The sequence below is a fragment of the Scardinius erythrophthalmus genome, assembly GCF_964197995.2.
Source record: "Scardinius erythrophthalmus genome assembly, chromosome: 25".
Taxonomy (NCBI): domain Eukaryota; kingdom Metazoa; phylum Chordata; class Actinopteri; order Cypriniformes; family Leuciscidae; genus Scardinius; species Scardinius erythrophthalmus.
This window is the reverse complement of record NC_138245.1, coordinates 14,851,204-14,869,467: the sequence shown is the minus strand read 5'-3', so window position 1 is coordinate 14,869,467 and position 18,264 is coordinate 14,851,204. Positions and strand designations below refer to the sequence as shown.

At 39.0% G+C, this 18,264-nt stretch overlaps 1 protein-coding gene across 4 annotated transcripts in view; it reads right to left on the bottom strand.

Annotated features, from left to right (window-relative positions):
- Nucleotides 1–18,264, bottom strand: part of slc4a10a (solute carrier family 4 member 10a) — a 58,538-nt gene that overhangs the window by 24,508 nt on the left and 15,766 nt on the right. For all 4 annotated transcript variants that reach the window (XM_081358179.1, XM_081358180.1, XM_081358181.1 and 1 more), the window contains exons 3-5: nt 5,288–5,369; nt 499–642; nt 271–409 (exon numbers count right to left, since the gene is read on the bottom strand). In XM_081358179.1, coding sequence (XP_081214305.1) covers nt 271–409; nt 499–642; nt 5,288–5,369 — 365 coding nt within the window. The remainder of the gene's footprint in view (nt 1–270; nt 410–498; nt 643–5,287; nt 5,370–18,264) is intronic.

The window sequence follows — 18,264 nt, the reverse complement described above, 5'->3', positions numbered from 1 at the left end:
TGGTGGCTACTTCCAGCAGGATAACGCTCCAAGTAACAAAGCCTCTCAAACTGGTTTCTTGGTCATGACAATGAGTTCACTATACTCAACCTCCACAGTCACCAGATCTCAGTCCAATAGAGCACCTTTGGGATGTGGTGGAATGGGAGATTCCCCTCATGGATGTCCAGCCGACAAATCTGCAGCAACTGTATGTTGCTATCATATCAATATGGACCAAAATCTCAGAAGAATGTTTCTGCACCTTGATGAATTTGTGTGGATTCGTACCTTGCCGTCTCTTTCCATTCTGCATCCTCTCCCTCTTTCAGGCAGATCTCGTCCAGCTCGGTGAAAAGAGCATGAGGAATGTGTTCCTCATCATCCTCCATTCCTAGCAGAAACTGCACACGCTGTGATGGTGTGTCCGCTAGAGAGAAACAAGAGTTTTTATATCTTATTTCTGTCCTTTTTGACATAATCAAGTTTTCATTTATCCTTCAAGAGTGTCAGTCTTACTGTATGAAGGTGATTCTCTGCCATCTTCGGTTCCAGAGTCTCTTTCCCGTGACCTCTTCCTGTGACGGTGTCCATGGTGACGATGCCGTCTGTGTGATCTCCGACCCAAAGGTACATGCACCCCAATGTAGAGGGTACGGTGGCCTGCCAGGGACAAACAGAAGAATGCAGTTATCACAAAACAACCTTAACAAAATAACTACTATATAAAATCAAAGGAATCATTCACCAAAATTGAAAAATAAACTGGTCAACCCACTGGACTTCCCAGCTTAGCATAGTTAATGATATGCTAAAGGCCTCCCACACGTTGATGTGATTGGTTACAGGGTAGTTTGTGACGTAAGAAACACAGGCGATTTCAAACCGTGTTTCTGAAACTGTCTCGACGGACTCAATATAGGAAATGAACCCGAGAAGATTTCCATGTCAAAGAGAGCGGAGCCCCAGAGTGCACCTACCTATTATTTAATCACCATGGACCAATGGTAGTTTGAAGGTGTTTACCAACTTTTCCAGAAAGTTCGCTTTGGCAAGCTGTTTTGAACTCCTGAAACAAACTTCATTTTGGCCTGATTTTGTTCGAAATGATGTCACACCAGTTCATCCTTCGATTTCGCTTTAAGTATATCGGGGACACTGGTTTGTAGCGCAAATAGTTTTACTATTTTACTGCACTTTGTTATTCTTCTTATTTACCTATAGTGGCTAATGAATTGTAAGTCTTGCACATTCACAGAAAATAACAAACTTCCATTATGCAAAATATAAGTGTGTGTGTGTAGGGGGGGGGGGGGATTTCATTATATGTTCATACAATTTACTTTGGCTTTAATACAATGACACTCTAAAAACTAACCATTTCATTTTGGAGCTGTCACTGTTGAACTGTTACTTTAAAGCTGCAGTCTGTAACTTTTTTGGGTTAAAAATTATCAAAAATATTTTTTTTGAGCAAGTACATAACCAGCCAGTGTTCAAAATTATCTGCTTGCCTTAGCTCGATTCAAAACAGGTAAGCTTGTAATGATGTTTTTAATTCCAGTGGTACTGGTGGATTTCCGGTGGAAATTCAAGAATGTCTTTGCGTCATTACGTCACATCTGTACACATAATGAAGGTGTCCCGACTAGTAGGCTATATTGTGTGTGAGGATGTTGGAAGTGGAGATTTATAGCCTTTTCTCACAGCACTTGATATAATTAAACTTATCAGAAAGGTCCAAACAACAATCACCAGTGACAACTGGAGATTCACCCGTTGTAAAATGCAAAAGACTTCGGACTTCGGAGTGGCTACAGAAAAAAAGAGACTGCAACCGGGCCCATGCGAAAACAAGGATAAATATCGGAAGGGCTTTTGAAAGGTGGCATGAACTCTGTGTTTTGAAGGGGTTCAAAACTAACGCAGAGATGGCTTTTTTTCTGCTGGTCACGTAAGACTTTTCAATGGTTCAATTATGTAACAGTAGCACACTTGTTCACTTAATTCATACAGTTATGGAGTACTAAACTAGGTAGCCCTGATACACATTAAATGTAGTCACGCAATGCTGATATTTTTAACATTAATAATTTGAGAACAAAGTAAAATTTGCACGGTTTGACATGATGTTACTTAGGCTATTTGTTCAGATGACATTTTCCGGTGAAAATGATTATGTTGGTCAAACTTCCAAAAAGTAGAATCTGTGATTCCGAATGACAGTATCCACACCGGCGCGGTGACTGACAGCCGGACATTCTCATCAAAACATTGGATTCATCCGTGTCGTGCCGTGCCGAGGCACAACCCACGTAAAGTTGATAATTCCGTGAATAAATGCAATTGCAGATTTCGAACAGAGATTGCGACAAAGAGGAAAATCTACAGACTGCAGCTTTAAGATGAATAGTCCATTTATTTGTTCATCTTAGAAGTGTTTAACAGATGTAGAAGACTGTTGTGTAAGATTCAATCTCTGTAGTCATTTGTAGTCAGATTCAGTGATTCTGTACTTTGTGTTTCTGTTCTTGTTTACGGTCTCAGATTAAACTATAGCATTAAATCCCTCTCTCTCCCTCTGCAGCCCCGTCCCTCCAGCTCACTGTGTCTCTCTCAACAGAGATGAATCCTGACAGTGTTCGTCTGTGGGGAGAGAGCACGTGTGTGTGTGTGTGATTCCAGCCCTGGGCACTGACACAGAGAAGCAGGAGCCACAAATCAGACCTTTACGTCACGACTTAAGTGTGTGAAGCAGACAGATGGAGACTAAAAGCAGATCTGCATATAGAAAGGGCTGATGGCCCATGCTGACTGTGTCTTCTGAACCACCTCATCAGTTTTTAATATAACCTGCGTCTCACTCTTCAGAGAGACACACTCTAATGAGCTTTAGTTTCATCTGCTCACTCAGTCATGCAATTTAGCATCTAAATAAGTGATAAAGACCTCCAGGGCCAACACAAACAGATGCATGTGTGCTTTTATCTCATTACCTTCACTGATATCTTCCCCCTGCAGTCTTGAGGTATGTGTGTGCCCATGTGGTAGTTCATACAAAGCTGAGTCACTTTCTCTTAAATCAGTGAAACCTTTTGGGTATTAAATTAATAGGTCAGTTTGTCTTATGCATTCATTTCTTCTGCAGAACACAAATAAAGATTTTGAAGAATGTTGGGAATTAAACAACATTGGAGCCCATCCACTTCATTGTATGGAACAAAAAAAGACATTCTTCAAAACATATTCCTTTGTGTTCCACAAAAGAAAGAAAGATGTTAACACTTATTTTAATGGTCCCTTTTGAACATTCTGTTGACTATAAGTAACTTTGCAACTAGATGTCAACTAACTCTCATTAGAGTATTAATACACTGTCAGCTTAATATCTCTTTATTATGATGATCCTCCAACAGACATTATACTGACTATAAGCAACTTTGCAACTACATGTCTACTAATACCTTTAACACATTTTAACCCACTAAAATCCAAAAACCTCAGATTCTCTATTGGGTCTGAGAGGCTATTTGAAGAACAGATATACTTAAAATATATATATATATAGTCTTTGTATAGTTTCTGGGGCAAACTGACTGCAAACAGAAACAATGTTACTAGCACGGATACATCGGACACACGGATGCATCATTTATGGTAAAACACATGGGTAAAGCTTCAATACTGTCTAATTGGTTTTGATTAGGTCAGAGGAACATCTTAAAATAATTTGAGGAGAAGAATAATTAATTAACTGACAGAAATGACAAAAACTGACCTTTAAAAGGAACCATAACATGTTGGTAACAATAATTAAACATAAAAATAAAAATGTTACACAGACACACACTCTTTCTCTGAAATTATGGGGTCTTCACAAGGGTTAAGTAAGGATAAGGATGAAACATTCTTCAGGCACACTCTTTGGCTCCGAGTGCGTGTGTGTGCGTGTGCGTGTGTGTGTAAACTGGAATGAAATGTTTCTCTAAATGGAATATTTCCTCAGGACTAAGAACAGCTAATGTCAAACACTGGATTCATTTCCTCTCTACTCTCTGTTCTCTGAAAATAAGGGCAGCATTATACTATGGGTTTTTGAGCTTGTATGTTGGCATCTATGAGTTTAATAAATGCTAAATGCCTTTTTAAAGTGACTTTGGTGCTCAACCAGTGCTGGGTATATTACTTACCAATTTTAGTCAGTTACTGAATAAATATATAAATTCCAGTCTGGGTTTACCCCAGGTCCGTGATGGACTAGCAGGGGATTTGTTTAATGAAAAGCTACTAAGTAATTAAATCACTGAGTAATTCAAAATGTAAAATCAAAATAAAACACTTACTAAAAAAGATATTTAAAAAATTGTTTGTTTGCCTGCATGTCATGTTATCATTAAATTACATCATAGAACCGTGAACTGCATTTTATTTATTTTAATTGATTTGAATTATTATCATTCTTATTTTCAGCTGAAAACAAGTTGGGGAATTCCTGTATTGCATGTAAATATGAAATTATGTGAGTTTGTTTGTACATTTTAACGTGTTTAAAAGACAAAAGCCTTCCAAAGACAGTAAAACATGTTTAAATGACTCACTGAGTGATAATTCAAACAATAAATAATGTGTTCATCGGGAGCTGATTAGATATGCAATGTTGAGATCAAATGCTGTGTGCATGGGTCTCGGATTTCAATGATCGGCACATGACTAGTGGCTGGTCTGTGTGTGCAATCCCACAAACCTGGAAGACCTTCTGAATGTACATAAGCAGTAGTCTTTTTTTAGAAAGCAAAATTTAAAAGATAAAAAATAAGTAGTACAGGTACTGTAGGGAGAATCAATGAATTATTAATGTAATATAATTAAAAGTACTTAATTTTTGGAATCGGATTAAATAATCCAGAATACATGTTATCAGTTACCCAGCATTGTGCACAACACATGCTCTTCTGGAGCTATTAATGTCCAGAATCAACTTTATACTGCTTTGATAAATAATACTGGTGTAATATTGGGGAATTTACTCATTTTACTCACCAGAGGCCTTTAGACTACACATACATAATTTAGAAATAATTTGTTGTAATTTTTGCTGTGAGTGAAAGGTTCTACTGCTATAAAATTGCTATAAGTGAGTCGCAACATGCAACAATTGCACAAAAATGTAGTATTATTCTGAATATTTTGTGCTGATTTAACAAACTTAAATTAATGTTTTTAGCATTTAATAATTTATTTTTTATAATAATAATTCATCAGGCAGTGTGTTTGACTCATAGGTTTGGAGTGTGTGAGCTTAAATTACCTTCAAGCTCCTCTTTCTCGAAATTCGTGTTGAGCATGGAACGAGTTCCACCCCTGTCCAGCACAGCTTCCTCATCGTTTCGCTGCAAAACAAAGCACAATGTTTAAACACACACATAGTCACACATACAAATTCATGTTCTCTTATAGATGATCACTGACAAATAAGGCTGCGTTTTACACTTGACATTAACATGCGACCTGTATCCGGATGTTGTCCACATACACATTAAAAAGACAAGTGTAAACGTGTTTCTGATCGGAATGATATCCGATAAGCGCGTCCAGGTTCGGAGGTAGTCGAGGACGCATTGTGAGGACGCATTTTTCCTACCACAGCTGGCAACGTTCTCGGATACGTTTCTCTGTACCGTTTCCATTACGGCATCTATCCACATTATTAGTACTACTTGCAGCCTCTTCATCCTCCTCATTTTGCGAGATTTGTAAAATGTCCCCCGACTGAAAACTGTTTTTAAAAGAAAACCCACCACTTCAGGTTGACTTTGCACCGGAGCATTCCTTTTTCTTTTCTTTTTTGCGGGAATGCGAGATCCGATCTGTTATCCAGAAACAGAAGCCACTTGATGTGGACAGGTGTAAACGCGCTGTGTCCTGATTGGCTTATGATCCGATCTGCTTGATCGGTGTAGAGTGTAAACGCAGCCTAAAGGCCCTTTCACACTGGACGCGATTTTTACGCACGAATAATTCGCGCGATGGTTTTATTTTTTGATCAGCTGTTTGTGTAATGAGTGCTTTCACACCGAACGCGAATGTGCTACGGCGAAAAAACAACTTTTTTTTTTTTGTTTCGATGTCGATTTTTTTTTTTCTTTTGCGGCGACAGAAAAGACTTCAGCCAATCATATACTACAAGGACAATGATTGTGTGGCGTAGCATTGCCAACCAACTCGGTTATCACGACTGTGAGAATGTTGTGTGATAGTTTTAGTTGTTGTATAGTCCTGTGCTGTGTAGGCTAGCAGGCTAAACTACATTTGGGATAGAAAGCTAATCGTCAAAGATAGAGATAGAGACCGTGTTTACGCGGCTCATGTGATGGGTTTTGACGCGAACTATTCGCACACGAACTATTCGCTTTTTCGTTGCGCATCCAGTGTGAAAGGGCCTTAACTCGTCGTACAGTCCATATCAAGCCTAAGCCTAAAGCCTACATATACATATAAACAAGTTGAGTCTGTAAGATTATTTTTATGTTTTTAAAAGAAGTCTCTTATGCACACCGAAGCATTTTTTTTATAAAAAAAATACAGTAAAAAACAAGATATGATGATTTGCTGCTCAAGAAACATTTCTCATTATTAGTAATGTTGAAAACAGTTGCGCTTGCTTACAGTAATATTTTTGTGGAAACCATACATTTTGTTAGAATTCTTTGATTAATAGAAAGCTCAAAAGAACAGCATTTATTTGAAATAGAAATCTTTTGTGAAATTATAAACGTTTTACTGTCACTTTTGATCCATTTAAGCATCATTACTGAACAAAATAATGAATTTCTTAATGACTCCAAACTTTTGAAAAGGTGTGTACAGGTATACATACTATATACATTAATGCTATTATCAGATTCATTGGTTAGTCATTGCAGCCATACTTGACTTGTTTTGAACCATGCAAGCACTTTTAACAAATGCACATAGGTGGGAGGTTTGGAGTTGGACGCTATGAGTCACGAATGAAAGGACTTTTTTTTTTAAAAGCAATTGCTGGACACCACAAGCTCATTGAAGTGTTTTCATTCTCATTCTTCAGTAATCTATTTTATTTCAAACAGGACCACTCAGAATCCTTTCCCCTGATTGTCTTTGGTTTACTGATGTCACATACATTCAACACCGGTCCATTCATGTCTCCAGGGCAAAATATACACTTAATGATATACATGTTGTATCATTTACTCCTAATAAATGCCCCACTGAGGCCATAACAGACAGACCCTCGTTCCTTCTCACACCACCAATGGATGACATCCCAAAATAAGCATCCGTCTGCCTGAGCCTAACCTTGGCTGACAGTTTCCATGACGACTAATGTGGCCTGCCGCTAGTTGTCCCCAGAACATAAATGACATTGTTTTGGTCCCCTGTGAAGCCAAAGTCTCACTAGCCTGTGGCTCAGAATTCAAATCAGCCACAGTCCAGAATAGATGGAGTACTCATTCATTCTCTTTAGCAGGGTAAATAACCGCTCACACATAATCACTAGCATGTCTTTAGAGTAACATCTGGCTACGGCTCACAGCAGAACCAAAGCAATTCATTTTAAAAGGACCGATGACTGCAAGATGATCCGCTTGTACATGAGTGCAGAAAGAACGATGGCATTATGGATGGACGACATAAGAAGAGAAAGACAAGATTGTTCACAGCACAAAAGACCAGGAGAACTCAGGCCGGATGAGACACAGACCACATGGGAAAATATTATAATTGTGTGCTGGAACATCCCAACATACATACGAGAGTCAATGTGAGAAAGTCAAAGGGATCATGGGAGAGATCAGCATATGGTGCAAGTTTGGTTGGTTTGACAACAACAGTGGAAATATTTGGAAACAAGGAATCATAAGATTTCATATTAACCCTAGAGTTCAACAGTTCCTGCCACCTTTTTCAGCGGCGTTGGCTCCGGATGTATTTTTTCCATTCTTTTTTCCCATAGGGATTTTTAAAAAGTCTTTGTTAAAGAGTTATAGGCTAAGCCATGAACCAAGCCAATCAGCTACTAGGTGAATCATAGCATTACAAACTTTGATTTGAAGCAACAAAGTATTTGAAAATCGGACAAAATGACAAAGGAAGGCTGTGTACTTAAAAGGTTTTAGTGAGGGAAAGAACTATCCATGAAGCACATAGCTAATCAGTATAATCTAATATAAAACTATGGAGAAATATTAAACTTTTCTTGTACAAATGTACATAAAACAATACATTTTAACTTTATTGCAAAATATGCAAACACAAATAAAATATTTAAGTATTTGAGAGTTTAGAGAGATCGATTTGAATATGTCATTTGCGTTGCTTCAATTTTGGTGCTTTTTCCGACTCACCGTTTGGTCCCATTTTCTGTACAGCATCATGGGTAATGTAGTTTTTCACCAGGAATTCCGCTGTTACATACGATTATTTAAAAAAATAAACTGAAATAATCCGGGCTGACGGCTTCAACAGAAGCAAATACTACGGATTAACAACTTCAAAGCTCACAGTAGGTCTGTCTTTAAAGGTTTAAAAGTTATCGTTCAAAATAGAGTTTTTACTTCCGGATCCCGATTGTTGCCCATCTGACATGCCTATCAAACTCTAAGCACTCTTAATTTCTTAATTACATGAAGGTGGTACTGATTAACTCCAACTAGATTATTACATTTATTACATCCAGGACGTATAAGGTTGCTTAGGTTTCCTAAGTGGGTATTAGTGAGTTTATACACTATGCGACTCAGGTCTGCACCAAAATTCACTAGTGTTTAAGCACAGCATCAGTAATAGTGATGCTTGCCTAATAAAAGAAACAATCTCAGAGCATCACTGCCATGGTGAGTCATTTTCTTGAGCTGTGATGCATGCGTGTGTGTGTGCGTGTGTGGTCTGAGGTGGTGGCGGAGCACTCATGCCTGCAAGGAAACCATAAATGGGAATCCAGGATGAACTATATAGATTACCATGGCAACTCAGCCCAGCAGACTCATGGGAAGCTCCATTCAGTCTGGCTGTGATGTCATCAAAATGAGCCCTCATCTCTCCATCTTGTTCTTGGAGGAGAGATGAAGGACACACGTGCACACAGATGTTCGGATAACTCATTAGCACGTCTGTCGAACACGCCATTAGAACGGCACATGACGAGGGGTTACTCTTATAGACATGGAGGGGGGAAAACTGTTGACATTGTTTTGATCGAGATAACACCTGTGCAAACACACACACACACACTCACACCCCCTTGTGTGTTCAGACCTCACTAATGAAAGCTAACAGTGTGTCCCGCAGGACTGATCCTCTTTATATTAATAAGCATCTTCCTGTGTGCAGCTGAGGTGTGACATTATATCTGAGATTATCTGAGATCCCCCTCGTCCTGTCCTTCCTGGCTTGCTATCGCTCTGTCATCCCTAATCTTTCACACTTCTTTTTCCCTCTCTTTGCAATCCATTTTATGTCCTTCTCTCGTTCGGTCCCTCTCAGCCTCAGCAGCTTGCCGGGTTCAGAGTCACATGACCGCGGCTGCTCGGGTTGAATAACGATGAAGCTGATTCGCACATGTGGACACAAATTTACATACACATGGGGTGGGGGAGGGATTGGGGTCACTCTCATTTGCCGGTTTCATGTAGAGCAGAGCAATTTAGAGCTTTTTCTTTTGTTATATAAAAACTAGGGCTGTCGATTGATTTAGATTTTAATCAAATTAATTCTATAATATTAAGAGATTAATTAAATTGATTGCAATTAATCACACAATTCAATATTTCATGTACAGTTCAGGGAGCACGGTTCATTTCTGTATTTTGTATAATGTTTTTAAAATTAAATCAACATATTAAATTAACAGCCATAGCAAAATCACAAAGGATCAGAATAATTTGGAAAATACTGAATGTAACTGTGTGAGAAAATAAAGTGCAGTTCAATGGGATGTTAAAAAGATTCACTATAACAGCGATGAATCCCACTGCAGTTTTTCCATTAAATATTGAAATAAATCCGTCTTGACCTCATTGTATACTTAAAAACAGATTTTACTCCCTGTCTTCCAGAAACACAAACAAACATAGCATTTGCACAGGCTTAAAGACATGAATGTTGCTCAAGCCAACATGAAATAAAAAAAATATATATATATATTTACCATATTTTCACTGTTTGTGCACAATTCATCAATCCATGTTATTCCGAATATTAAAAACAAAACTTGTCTATACAATCTAAACATTTAGACTGACAACACAGATCACTATTCATTTTCAACCCCTCTCCTAGAAACACCTGACTCTATTATGGTATGTAATCAGGGGCGTAGTTTGTGGGGGGGGTTGGGGGGGAGATAACCCCCCCAATATTTAAATCTATGCATTACAACCCCCCCGATATTTATACCATGATCACATGAAAAATATGCAGACCCAAACTTCAACCCCCCCAATGTTCAAACCAAATCTACGCCCTTGTATGTAATGCCCACTTTTCATAATACAATCAATTCCCAACAGATAATATCAAGTCCTAAATTTTAGTCTCACTGAATATCATGTTTCTCCTGGAAATAAGTCAGATCAGGAAAGTAAAATTAGTCGCTTCTTTAATTTTCTTTTGTTTTTCATTGTTTGTTGACTATATAAAGCTAAAGACTTAAAGGCACAGTATGAATTAAAGGCACAGTATGTAAGTTTTGACGCTAGAGATCGCTTATTCAAAACAATAACAAAGCTATTATATTGTTTTTACCAAGTAAAACAATGCTGCATTACCCCACATTTTTTATTTGACAAATAAAGTGACCTGTGAGTAGTGTTGTCGTCTTCACCTCCAATCTGAGAGGACTCAGGCAGAAAACGTTCATAGATGTGCTAATGTATTCAAGTTTTACTATTGTTACTGTGGTAGGAAGCCACGACGGCCAAGAGCCTGGGTCATCTTACATTGCTGTTTTTATTGTGCTTGTACGCCGCAGTCAGGCATACAAGACAGTCGAACAATAACTATATAACAATGATTCGTTTTCTGTCGGATTCTTTGCTGTCCAGCATCTCCCAGAACTTGAAGATAACGGCTGCCTATCTTGCTCCAGCAGCCGGAGAGTATCTCCAGCACTTCATCCTTTCAGTGTCACCCACTTGCTGTCCTCATGCCCCATTAAACGTTGACAAAGAAGGCCACTGTTAAAAGCATAAGAGGAGCGAGGAAAGAAGGCAGAAAAAGATGGAGACGGGACACTTTGAATGTTGGTGCCGAGATACATACTACCTACATTTGCCTCTCTCTTCAAACAATGCTGAACTAAACAAATCAACATAAATAAAAGACAAATGTTGTTGTGAATGCATTAAGCTCCTATATATTTACTCCTTTAGTTTGTAGTCCCGACAGATTGGACATCTTACAGGAAATTCCAGTGCCAGAACTGTGCGTATTCTCTAAACAGCATCCATTAACTTACTGTATGTATATTCACACAGCATTCCTGAATAGCAATGGATCTCATTAGACATTAGACTGAATAGGAAGATTTTCTGCTCTGAAAGGCTCTTTTGTGCCATCCGGTAAGAATTACAGTCTGAATTTGCACTAACATCTCCGTTCTTTAGCCATGATGACATTCTCAAAGTCTTCTCTCTGCATCTAAGGAGACTTCGGTCAACTGCTTCCGCTAATAACGCAAGCCTCGAATAGAGCTGAGACAAACAGGCATTATGAGGATTCGTGGATGTATAATCTGTCATCAAATGTTGCATGTTTTTTATGAAATCAGACCCAGCATTAGATCATAACAGCCTTATGGAAACGGTTAATAGCGGATAAAAGAGTCATTTCTATATGGTGCGCATGACAGATGTTGCTTTTCTGCTCCATCCTGAGCAAGTGAGTGGTAATGTGCGACTTTAATGTCTGAGATTGATGCCGTATTGGTTTACGCTCATGGTTCATCAAGGACACTTAAAGGGTTAGTTAGCCCAAAAATTAAAATTCTGTCAGTAATTACTCACCCTCATGTTGTTCCAACCCTGTAAGACTTCCGTTCATCTTCGGAGGACAAATTAAGACATTTTTGATGAAATCTGAGAGCTGGCTCACTCTTTCATAGGCTGACCTATCTTTTCGGTTCTCGCGCGTGGCGCTCTCGTGAACTCACGACTGAGGCCCACACGGAAGAAAACAAATAGTTGAATAAAGTCGTTTTTTGGGGGGGGGGGGGGGGTTTACACAAAAAGTATACTCGTCACTTGATAAACTTAAGGTTGAGCCACTGTAGTCACTTGGAATATTTTAACAATGTCTTTACTAACTTTGCTGGGCCGTCAGATGCAATTACCTAGCAGCCTATGAAGCAGTGAGCCAGCTCTCAGATTTTATCAAAAATATCCTAATTTGTCCTCCGAAGATGAACGAAAGTCTTACAGGGTTGGAACAACATGAGGGTGAGTAATTACTGACAGAATTTTCATTTTTGGGTGAACTAACCATTTAATGCGAAGAGTAGTAAACAAACTACAACAAGCTGTGAATTGTGCTAAGATTTGTGCTGTATGACACAATGAAGTCAACACAATGCAACTCTAGAAGGGTCTGCAAGAGATGAAACAAGATCAGATACTACTGGACTAATGATTCTCACTCCTAAAATCGGAGCAGACAGAGTCACCTCTGAGGAGGGACATCCAGTCAACTGTAGCTGAACTGCAACTGAGGGCCTGGAGGGTCCTTCAGGCGATGTTCTCTCTAAAGCACATCATAAACACACAACAGAAGTTTAATGGTGACACACAACCAGATGCATAGTTGAAGACCCAATAATATTTCTTGATGAGTGCAGTTTAATGTCCTTGGAAGTTGGGGTGTATCGATTCTAAAATCGGTTTTAAGCCATATTCGATACAAATGAATTTATGGCACACAAAACATGATTTTTAAAACAAAACAATGCATCCCAATATAATATTGTGCTGCAATGATCCATTGTTGGTTAAGAGTTTTTAGGCTAAAGTTTTAGGCCCATAATTTCATGTTATAGCAAATAAACAATTAATTAAAATTCTTTACTATTTTGTCTAAACAAATAAAAAATAAGACACCAAAAAACTAGAATGTATAGTTTTATACTATTTAATTTTAATTTAGGCATCACAACCATATAATGTCAAGTATGAAAAAAATGGATATTCATTTTGGGATTTGCCTAAAATCACATTTACAGATTAAAATGTTATTAGATTTTAATGATTAATGATATTGACAAACAATATTGTTAACTTTAAATAAAATTAACACTATTTTAATAATATAAATCTTAATTGACATAAAGCTTAAAGGGTTATTAGTTCACTTCAAAAAGTTCATAAAGAGATCGTAAAACTAATCCATATGAATCGAGTGGTTTAGTCCAAATTTTTTGAAGAGACGCGATTGCTTTATATGATAAACATTGAATTTAGGCTTTTATAAACATTCATCAACTCACACATTGTGGTAAACGTAAGCTCAGGCATGTTTGCTTGACGAGCGAGAATCAATGAGGTTCATTCTTATGTTACGCAGCACGTTTGAGCTTCTGCAAGAACCACTGAGGTTCATTCTCATGTGTTACGCAGCACGTTTGAGCTTCTGCAAGAACCACTGAGGTTCATTCTTGTGTTACGCAGCACGTTTGAGCGTCCGCAAGAACCACTGAGGTTCATTCTCGTGTTACTCAGCACGTTTGAGCTTCTGCAAGAACCACTGAGGTTCATTCTCATGTGTTACGCAGCACGTTTGAGCGTCCGCAAGAACCAATGAGGTTCATTCTAGTGTTACGCAGCACGTTTGAGCTTCTGCAAGAACCAATGAGGTTCATTCTAGTGTTACGAAGCAAGTTTGAGCTTCTGCAAGAACTAATGAGGTTCATTCTAGTGTTACTCAGCACGTTTGAGCTTCTGCAAGAACCAATGAGGTTCATTCTAGTGTTACGCAGCGCGTTTGAGCTTCTGCAAGAACCAATGAGGTTCATTCTAGTGTTACGAAGCAAGTTTGAGCTTCTGCAAGAACTAATGAGGTTCATTCTAGTGTTACTCAGCACGTTTGAGCTTCTGCAAGAACCAATGAGGTTCATTCTAGTGTTACGAAGCACGTTTGAGCTTCTGCAAGAACCAATGAGGTTCATTCTAGTGTTACGAAGCACGTTTGAGCTTCTGCAAGAACCAATGAGGTTCATTCTAGTGTTACGAAGCACGTTTGAGCTTCTGCAAGAACCAGTGAGGTTCATTCTCATGTTACGCAGCACGTTTGAGCTTCTGCAAGAACCAATGAGGTTCATTTTCGTGTTACGCAGCAACATTTGGTTCAAGAAGGTCATTTTATAATTGTGTGTCTCTTTAGTCCCACCAGATTTGCAGTAAACCGGCCTTTGCACACCGGAATGCTATCACTTTCTGTTAATCTTCTTCAGCTCTGCAGTTTTCTGGGTCACGATACCTTGTGACCCACTTCTGCCTGTGGAACTTTATTAAATGATAAACTGCATTTGCTGGATGCAGTCATCTCCATAAAAGATAATTTTTCAGCTCAGTGCCAGATCATGACGCCAGACCCTTTAAACAGCTGAAACCGAACAACGTGTCACCTGCCATGGGTCACGTTATTCACCAACTGTTCGTCTGTCCAAGAGATTTCCCTGCATGTGAGCCTTCAAAACCGCGTGATCATGCAGTAACAACCGTGAGCGTTGAGAGAGGGGATTACTGGGACGGCTGAAGAGAATGAGGGGGGATGAATGGGATCTGAGCCATTCAATTGGTCGAGAGCAGCGGGACTGATCCCTACAGATGGCTCTGGTTACCATGGCAATGGAAGGATCAGCATCAGCATCCTTCTAGAAAGCCGAAAGTGGCGCGCACTAGCATGACGCTCACACAAACAGCCCGTGCCTCATCAGCATAATTAAAACGCACATTTGCAGCTTCATCCATCATCGACCTAAATATTTTCTACTGTCAGATACAATATTTTCTTCCTCTGACCTTGTCGTCCTCCTCTTCTGGTCCATATATACTATTTATGCCCTCAGAATAAAAGCTCACACACATTTGCTTACATCTGCTCCTTATAAAGCTCATCCCTTCCGTTTGAGGGAGATGGATCAGAACAAACCCCCTCCGACAACCAGATATAATTCCTTTCCCTCACAGGAAACAGAGAAAGATGAAAAGGACGTGAAGAGAAAGAACAATGTGAAATTGCGGAAGGACAAGAGGTACCAAAATAGCTTCTAAAAGACACAAACAGAGAAAGAGAGTAGAAGAAGATGAAGGTGCACCTGACACAACCAAGATGAAAACACATCTTTAACCGTTATATAACAATAACTCAACGCTGAATCAACCACGTCTCTACAGACACGCGCAAACACTCTCAAGGACACAGGAGAGACACTCAGGCTCCATCCTACCTGACAGTTAAAGCCAGTATTTTCAGAGGATCTGTGCTGCATGCTGTCTGCAGCGAGTCCCGACGACTGTCCCTTATCCCAATGTGAGGAAATTCGCAGAGAGGATGCACCAGACAACAGCTGAGGTTCCTCTGCGCACCTCTCGCCGCACTAACCCTTCTGACACGGCAGTAACCCTGTTCGCCGGGCAGTGTTGTCCAACTGTTGAGATCGAGACGTGCAGCCTATGTTTGACAGACGTCCCTCCACCAATCAGAGCGGAGATTAGAGAGTCGACATCACCGGCTGCGTGGACTGGTGTTTGAGCTCGGGCTGTATGAGTGTGTGTGATCTGTGATTCACGCTCTGCGTGTGAGTGTTTTGAATGGTGTGTGCACAGCTCTTGAGCTCCCTCCTCTCAGTATTCCAGCTAAAACATCAACATCCTTATCTGTCTAATGCATGATGGGAAATGTAGTGTTTCCTTCTTAACCTTTTTAGAGACACACAGACTGATGTTTAATTTTTAGGAGCCAATTAAAGATAGATGTCTATAAAATTAGAGTTATTTGTCCTATCAGAATCAATTTTAAGATTTTGTCTACAAAACAAGCAAACATCTAAATGCTACAGACAAAACCATTTTTTCCTTTTCCATTTTTCAGATGTTACAACAAGGGTTATGCACCCCTGAGAATTGAACTGAAATAAAATTCAATTCCGGAATTTGATTTAAATCGAAAAGATTCAGTTAGATAGATATTCTTAAAGTCGTTTTGCGTTTTGGTCGATCAGATCACATGTAGACGATGCTAAATTCAAGTGTAAACGGGCTCAAAAATGTTTTGAGATTGTCCACTTTCGACCATTTCTAGAGGTAGTTGAAAACACATTTGACAGGATTGCTTTAGTATTGTAAACGGCGCTCCCCAAAAAGACGTCTCATAGCCGTACAAACACAGCCCCAATGTCTAGGCTAAACCAAGGCAAAATTTGGGCTGTCAGTGAAAATTTTATATAAGTCTAACCATAGCCCAAGAATAGCACAGGCTACGCATAGAACATGTCAAAGAAATAAAACCAAACACCTTGTAATCACTGTTGACTTTGCTTACATGATGGAATATCATACATCTTGCAGGTTATTTTGGCAAAAATGACATTTAACCAAATTCAAGCTTACTTTGGCTAGAAGTAGGTTACTCATAGATGGACTATATCGGGTCTATAGTAAACCTAGATGGTGAAATGCGGGATATTGCTGGGTCATGTGGTCGAATGCATTCTAACAGCCACAAAAGACTGCATACTGTCACCTGAACTAACACATAAACATTATGAGAAGCACTAATCAGATGGGATTTAAACTTTGTCAGCTGAAGACCCAAGTTTGGCTTGAAGACGAAAAACATACCAAGCCCGCAATGTTCTCTCACCACGATTTCTAACACATACTCACAGCTTTCGGCATGGTCTTGTGGCTATCAGAGCCGAAATGAAAGCTCTCAGTATGTTTTTCCGTCCTCTCCGTGCACAAATTACACAAGCTTATTTTGTCTATTATATCAAAAGATCTGAAAAACATGCATTTACCTGTCCATAGACCCTCTCCTCAAAAAAATCAGGACAGAAGTGATTGAAAGTAAAAGAGAAAGAGAAGGCTTAAAACACCAGGTGTATGGGTATGTGTCTTCCTCATCTACTTGTGATCTGATTGACCAAAACGCATCTTAATACCAGGTGTAAACAGGGCCTTAGATAAAGAGGCTGTTTTTGCTGCTGTTCCTTTAACTGATTCATTCTTAAATATCAGCCTCTTTTTAAAGCTGGGCCAAGTTTATCCTTTAGGCATTGCTTATGTTCAAATGTAGGCGGTATAGGGCATTTATTATTATTTCTAATGTCAGATGTCTTTTTAGCTGGGATAAATGCTATTTTGAACTGGGAAGGAATATTTGAGCTCTGAGAGTTACTGTATATTTTCATAGTACAATAAGCTAACAAAAATATAGGAAAATGATTCCTAAAGACCAATAAAAAAAAAAATCAGAACTGATTGGTCTGAGTTTCCAGTTGTAACGGTTATATTTTATTCTGTTCTGTTTTGGATATGTTTAATTGTGCATTAGGGGCTGTTTACATGACACTTTTTCAACTAAAACATAAAACTTTTTATATGTTTTGGCCATTCATTTACACGACAATGGCATTTTGGGTGCCTGAAAACCCGAACTTTTTGAAAACGGGTTTCAAAGTGCAAGTTTTTTTAAAACAGTGTCCGTGTAAACAACAAAAACATATACAGCGTTTTTATTAGTTTTCGCAGATCCGTGTGAATGGGGATCGTTTTGACAATGGTGTCATATGTGTGTGGAAAACTCAAAGGAAAAACTTCACCATTTTAAGCATATCATTGTTGTATAAACACCCTTAGTTCTGTGCCTGTGTGACCCAGTTTCCTGTGTGCCAGTTTGTTCCCATGATTGATTATTTCGTTCACCTGTTGCCCAAGTAATTAGCTTTTTTGTTCCTCTGTGTATTTAGGCCCTGACCTCCTTCAGTTCATTGTTCAGTGTCTTCAATGTTAAGAGGCTGTTTCCCGAGCTTTGCTGTTATGGTTGGATTAAAGACTATTCATTCTCCTTCCTCATTTGCTTCCTTGCACAGCCTACCGTGACACCTGTTTACAGCCTTCTTTGTTTTAATACTCTTTTTAGAAATAATATGCAAGACATCATTTGACTATATGATTTGGAGACTATTCACATTGTAAACTTTCTCGCAATCCATCTGGTCTATGTACATATAGGCTACATCAGGGTAGGGCT